This window comes from Zerene cesonia, chromosome 6 (assembly GCF_012273895.1).
Source record: "Zerene cesonia ecotype Mississippi chromosome 6, Zerene_cesonia_1.1, whole genome shotgun sequence".
In the NCBI taxonomy this organism is placed as follows: domain Eukaryota; kingdom Metazoa; phylum Arthropoda; class Insecta; order Lepidoptera; family Pieridae; genus Zerene; species Zerene cesonia.
Window position 1 is genome coordinate 4,435,430 of NC_052107.1, and position 7,404 is coordinate 4,442,833.

Here is a 7,404-nt window from a genome sequence, read left to right on the forward strand (position 1 = left end):
TTTCTTAAACGACGTCAGACTGGTGCATTTTCTTATGTTCAGTGGTAATTTATTATAAATAATTGCTGCCATTACAAACACGCTTTTCTGGTACAGAGCCGTTTTAACGTTGAAGCGAACTTGAAGCTGATGACAATTTCGTTCACTCAACACCTTAGGATATAATTCAGGATGGCGTTTTACATGGACTATTGTTTATGTCAGCCCCATTGAAACAAAAAAACTTATTTGGGTTTCTTACAAATTGTACATAAAGGAGATGCTACCATACCCATCATATGTGTCTATGGGCTAAAACCACTACACTACGCGGAATATTACCAACAAACCAAGGGGAAAGATGAGGCTGACCTTGCATAATTTTGTACCAAATACCTTTAGTTTTTGAAAGAACATCAAAATATTCACGCCATTGCTCTAAGCATAACATTTTAAATTTAGCTAAAAGTTCGGAATAATTTGGAATAATATGAATTTCTGAACTAACACTAGTTGCTAATTTTGCCAAACGATCAGCCTCCTCATTCCCTGCTAAACCAATATGCGAAGGAATCCACTGCAGCTTCACATTAATCCCCTTTTCAATTAATTCATTTCACTTGTTTATAATATCATAATCAATTGGATATCCTCTAAACACCCCCATGACACAATGCAATAAATGTTGTATAGCACTTTTACTATCACTTAGTATAACCACACTATCGTGTGCGTTGTAATTACATAGAATGCTGGATAAAGCCGCTGACATAGCAAATAACTCCAGAGACATAATACATACAGAAGATAAGTTTTTAAAACATTCGTCTACTTTAGAAGCTACATCGAAATATGCAAACCCAGAGGACGGCCCAATGCCCTTTGATCCATCCGTAAATATTTTAGACCAATGACAATACTTAGCATCTATTTCAAAAAGAACTTCATTTTTTAAGAGCAGTTTATCATAACATTTATTAGAATCTTCAACACAATCCAAATAATCACAGATATATTCTTTAATATTTCAGCCAGACTCCTATTTTTCTAACCGAAAGATTTCTACATGGCTCGAAGCAGAAAACCTCTCACCCTTAATTTCTTTATAAGTTAACGCCAATAATGGCCGTTTTTTGTTGGACCAATAACTATTCGTGCAAAGAGCATCGAGCCTGTCCAAAAGGAAAGAAATGGGATTATCACAAAATGACTTAGCTTTAAGACAATATTAGTAAGCTAAATATTTACGGCGTATAGCTAATGGAGGAATACATATTTCATTCTCCATATATGTTATCATATCACACTGATTGAATAATTATAATATATAGTATTTAACCCTTTATTTTTCTACTTATATATATCTAACAACAAGGAATTTATTGTGTTTAATAAATAAATAATCTTGTTTGTATCTCCAAATGAATACTTTGCAGAAGCCATTTTGGTTATAAACGACCATGGTTGCCAAGGTTACCAACTTTTATAAGTAAAATGAATAAATAACAATAATGCATAGAGACTGTTCAATGGTATGTAACTTAAAGATAAATACCTAACGGTTCTAGGTAATCTAAGGAAATAATACGCAAGTCTATAGTCGATACGACCAGCTACATGAAGGCGAATAAACATTAAAATGTTTTAATATTATTAACAAAAGACGTCTAACCTAAAATTACCATGTATAAATATTAATAAATATTCCTTACTTTCCCGATATAATTATTTCAGCTTCTTGCCTATACTTCTATACTCATCTACAAGTACATTGAATATATTAAAGAAATAATAATTGAAAAGGGTTTAAAAACAGTTATTAATCATGAATCCAACAGAAATATATTAGGAACTATTGAATGAAAGTTTTTTTTTGTTGTATAGGTATTGAGTCTAGGCACAAATAGGCATACATATATGTGATTTACTAGACGCTCGTCCGGGCTCCGCCCTGATATCAAGCTTCCTGTTTTATCCCACGGGAGCTTTGAATCGGGATAAAAAGTAACCTATCACTCAAGTCAGCTCATAGCCTGACTATACCAAATTACATAAAAATTCGTTCAGTATTTTCAGCATGATTGACGGATAAAGTTCCAAACAAATACACTTTCACATTTATAAAATTAGTGTAATTTTGGAAACTGCAACATCTGGTCCAGATCCACTACCTTAACCATAAGAGATAGAATCATTACACGTGATAAGAATTTTCTGTTGAGTGTCTTATTTCCTAATTATTCTTATTTATAGAGGTAAATAAATGTCCTAACCCTGTCCTAATTTTCATTCTTATAAATTAATAGTTTAATCCATAAACCAAAGCTCCGCAGATGTTTTTTTTTAATATTGTATCGATGGAGCGCGGGCTTTTGTTATTTTTTTTTAGTTTTATTTTAAAGTATAGTATTCAAATGCTTTATATTTATATATCAGAATTTTTAAAGAATAGATAAAGGTTTGATCACCAGGTGAGATTCCAAGACACCCCGTGTAAAACTTAGAATTTAACAAAAGCCGCGACAATCGATACAACATTGCAATATTATTGGCGTGTGCGTGTACAACTCTTTAAAAACGTCTTACAAATTGAAACCTTTCGTCGTTTTAAAGACGGTCGGTTAAAAATTTACCTACTATATGATAAGGAGTGGATAAAACAAAATAATAGGATGATAATCAAAAAATAAGAACTATTAAGCCCCGTATTCATGATAGACATGTTTTTTTAACAATTAAGATAAATTGACATATTGAGAAGTTGCTGACAATGCTGAGTGTTGAGTCTATAACGAATGTAGATAATTGGGTACTCACAAACATTTTCGAAAAATCTCGTAATGTAATGGTACGACTATATTTATTGATGATTTGTATACGAAAAGTCAGTATCTATTGAGTGCGAGTACCATACATTACTTGATTTGTGACGCACACGAGTGATAAAATTCATTATTTGTTAGGTAAGTGATTAATCATACAGTTAAATGTTTGTTGCAAAGCGCAGCCAAATTTCATCAAAACCGGTTGAGTTGGTGAAGAGATCATTGGGAACATACATCATGAGACTGGATTTTCATATATTATTAAGATATAAAATAATATGTACTTTCAAAAAAGACAATTAGTCTGGCAATACAATTCTTCTGCAAAATGTTGTGACATCTATGTAATTTTAAGTGGGTTTAATTAATCCAGTCAATACTTAAATAAATTCACTCGGCCATCGCATGAAGACACAGTGTTAATACAAGTCGTCGTCGTCGTTTCAGCCGTGGGACGTCCACTGCTGGACAAAGGCCTCCCTCAAAGATTGCCACCACGACCGATCACTGGCGGCCTGCATCCAGCGGCTCCCCGCCACTCAGACCAGGTCGTCTGTCCATCTCTTGGGTGGTCGTCCCACGCTTCGTCAGCCAGTACGTGGTCTCCATTCCAGAACCTTTTTGCCCTAACGGCCATCGGTTCTACGGGCTATGTGCCCCGCCCATTGCCATTTCAACGTGCAAATCCGGTGAGCTATGTCGGTGACTCCGGTTCTCCTACGGATTTCCTCATTTCTGATTTTGATCTCGTAGGGAAACTGCAAGCATAGCCCTTTCCATAGCACGTTGAGCGACGCTGAGCTTGTGCACAAAGGCCCAGGGTTAGAGACCACGTTTCTGTTCCATATGTCATCACTGGCAACACACACTGCTCGAAGACTTTTGTCTTCAGGCACTGAGAGATTTTGGATGAAAAGATATTATTTAACTTCCCGAACGCTGCCCATCCGAGTCGGATTCGACGATTGACCTCTTTCCCGAAGTTGGACCTGCCTAATTGGACGCTTTGTCCTAGATAGACATGTTCGTCAACAACTTCGAGAATAGAGTTTCCAACAGAGACTGGAGTGGGCGCAACATGGACATTCGACATAATTTTCGTCTTTTCCATGTTCATGCTGAGGCCCACTTGTTGTGAAACTCTGTAGAGGTCATCGAGCATTGTGTTAAGGTCTTCCAGTGATTCTGCCATGACCACGATGTCGTCGAAAATCGAAGATGAGAGATGTACTCGCCATTAATATTGATGCCAAGTCCTTTCTATTCCAAGAGTTTAAAAGCATCTTCCAAAGCAGCGGTAAAAAGGATTTGGAGATATCACGTCTCCTTGTCTGACACCGCGCTGCAATGGAATTGCCTGTGTACACTGCTCTTGTACTCGGACTGACATAGTGGCGTTTTCGTACAAGCTTTTCAGTACTTCAATGTACCGGTAGTCAATACGGCACCGCTGGAGAGACCTTAATACGGCCCAGGTCTCGATCGAATCGAAGGCTTTTTCATAGTCCACAAACGCTAAGCATAGTGGCATATTATACTCTTTGGTTTTCTGAATAATTTGCCGCAGCGTATGAATGTGGTCTATGGTGCTAAAGCCTTTACGGAAACCGGCTTGTTTGGGAAGCTGGAAGTCATCAAACCTGCGTTCGAGACGATTCGTGATAACCCTTGAAAACAGTTTATAAACATGACTCAGGAGTGATATCGGTCTGTAGTTCCTCAAAAGGGTCTTGTCTCCCTTTTTGAAGAACAGAACAACCACACTTCTGCTCCATGCTTCAGGCCTCGAGTAAGGCGGAATTAAATAGCCTCTGTAACATTCTGAGGATTGGTATACCACCCGCTCTCAGAAGCTCAGAGGTGATTCCGTCCTCACCCGGCGCCTTGTTGTTCTTAAGCTGTTTCAGAGCTATCCTAATCTCGTACAGGCTGATGTCCGGGATATCTTCGGTGTAATGTCGGGTTAGCCGGGCTCTTGGGTCTTTCGCCGGACTAGAAACAGGCTCGGCAACTGAGGTGTAAAGCTGCCGGTAGAATCTCTCGACATCTCCCAATACTTCTGACTTGGCCGACACCACTACACCACGATCTGTCTTCAGCTTAGTCAGCCGGCTCTGCCCAATAGACATATCTCTTGTAAACACTTTCGAGCCTTGGTTTCGCTTGATCGCTTCCTCAATACTTAATGTATTAAAGGAGCGAATATCGTGTCGCAGAGATTTCGATATCTATCTATTGAGCTGCCTATATGACTTCGCATCTTCAGATGTGCGCAGTTGCATAGAACGCTGCCATTAGCTTGAGAGTTTGGTCTGAGAGTTTTTGCTGACTTACTTTGCGTCAGGTCTTAAAATTGGAACCAACCGCGCGTATAGTTTCTACCAGCCTGTTGTTTAGTTCGTCCACAGAAACGCTACTATCGAGCAAGCGAAGCGAATACAAGTACTACAATATATTTAATTCAATTTGAGTCAATTTAAGTCAATTTATTTATTTAAAACATAAAAAAAACAATAGATATCGATATGATCTCTATGGGATGTGGTTAGGTTAACTACATATGCGTAACAACTTAACACAGAAGCTCCCTTAAGTACCTTCATAAGTCTGATTTACGACATCTCACTAGCTACTTTTTTACTTTATGTAGGATGTTTGGAATTCTTCTAATTGGAGTAGCACTATGTGTGTTGGGCTGGCTGTACGTCCGCTGGTCGCGCGTGCGGCAGTATTGGGCGCAGCGCGGTGTGCCTCATCTACCGCCGCACCCTGTCCTGGGGAGCCTTACCTTCCTGCAGCGACAGAATCCCGTAAGATTTTACCATTGCTGAACTATAAAGTATATTCAACCTTATCCATCCAAAGTTTACCTGTTACCCTTACTACATAGTCTACACGTAAACTGGTAAATCAATTTTTAAATTCAGACTAATTGTTGTTCTTTAACGCATACATCTCGACCCTTTGAAATATATTGGTACAATACATAAAAACAATTTTTTCAGGGAAGATGGATGATAAACTCATATCAACATTTCAACAATTCACCGTATTTTGGTGCGTGGTGGTTCTGGAGACCTACGCTCATTATCAACTCCCCTGAGATTGCCAGAAATGTTCTCGTGAAGGACTTCGCCAACTTCAAGGATAGGTTCGCGGGGTCTGGCACATCGGATCCTATCGGACATCTCAACATTTTTTCAGTTAATGTATGTAATTTATTTATTTTCCTATACTAGCTGTTCTGCGGGATATAAGAAATATATATCCGTCGACACAAGAATTCGCATTTATATTTATGTTAGGATAAGACAAGCCATTCGTTCGTCAAGAATTGTTTGCGAGGGTAGGTAGGTACGTGAATAATTTATGAATATGTACCTCCTTGAAGCCACTTATGCCTAATAAAATAAGTTCTATAGAAATATGTCATTACTCTTTAATACAATCAATTGGACCATACCATATACCGTAGTACATTAATCAATACCGAATCTTCTTCTTTGTCGTGTCGCTCTTGACACAGAGATCGTGGTCATCATGTGGTCTCAGGGGTACATGTAACCCGTTTGACGATGTTTAGCCATCTTTGCCTGTTTCCTGTCATCCATACGAAATCTACACATTGGAAATCTACTTTTGAAAAGATATCCTAGACTTAGTCTTAGCAATAGTCATTCGCTCCTCGTTCATACACTCATTCGATTTTATTATTTTTAAGGAGCCGCTATGGTCTTCAATCAGACGTCGGTTAACAAACGTTTTTACAGCGGCCAAGCTGAGAGCTCTACAGAATCTGCTAGATACTAAGGCGAATCAATTGGTAGAACGTATCAAAAATACCGAGAACAAAACCGCCATAAGCTTAAGAGTGAGTACCTCAACTTACAAAAAGCACAAAAATCCTTATAAAAAGCCCTTTAGGAATTATATTTGTATATTCTGAACAGTATAATTTTAACACATAGTTATTTTCATATAATATTATTGCCAGATGCTATTCACGGACTACACATCAGACGTTATAGGCACAGCCGCTTTCGGAGTGGAGACCAAAGCTATTGTCGGTGGCGAGTGCCCGATGCGCAAAGTCACCAAGGCTTTTATGAAATTCGACCTGTACAGGGGCATTTGCTGGAGTAGCATCTTCTTTTTCCCAGAACTTGTTGATATATTCAGGTATTGATTTTAAGTTATTATGTTTGTCGTAGTTTTCAATGTAGCTAAGTAGGCACATTATGAATTTATATTGCTATACGTACCTGAATAATGATAATATAATCCATATACTCATGTTCAGAAGTAATCATAAAGTACTTATACCAGTGTTCTTTGAGAGACTTGCAAATATTTTACATCGAGAATCACCACAAAATATATATTTGACCGACCATTTTAGCACTTATTGCATTTTTTGATTAATCTTCATGGTTGACACTAATATATTAAATATTTGAATTATTGATTTTGATTCGAAGCAATAGAAGTAAAAAATATTTTTTTCCAAATTTTACAGGTTTACTTTCTTCCCCAAATGGGCTACGGATTACTTTACGAAAGTGTTCCGCCTGGTATCGGAACAACGAAGGGCACAAAGAGG

General features: G+C 37.9%; 1 protein-coding gene across 1 annotated transcript in view; it reads left to right on the forward strand.

Moving 5' to 3' along the window:
- The first annotated feature begins 5,455 nt into the window (after nt 1–5,455).
- Nucleotides 5,456–7,404, forward strand: part of LOC119840600 (cytochrome P450 6k1-like) — a 4,476-nt gene continuing 2,527 nt past the window's right edge. The window contains exons 1-4 of the mRNA XM_038367287.1: nt 5,456–5,614; nt 5,810–6,013; nt 6,526–6,675; nt 6,799–6,987. Of these exons, the coding sequence (XP_038223215.1) occupies nt 5,456–5,614; nt 5,810–6,013; nt 6,526–6,675; nt 6,799–6,987 (702 nt within the window). The remainder of the gene's footprint in view (nt 5,615–5,809; nt 6,014–6,525; nt 6,676–6,798; nt 6,988–7,404) is intronic.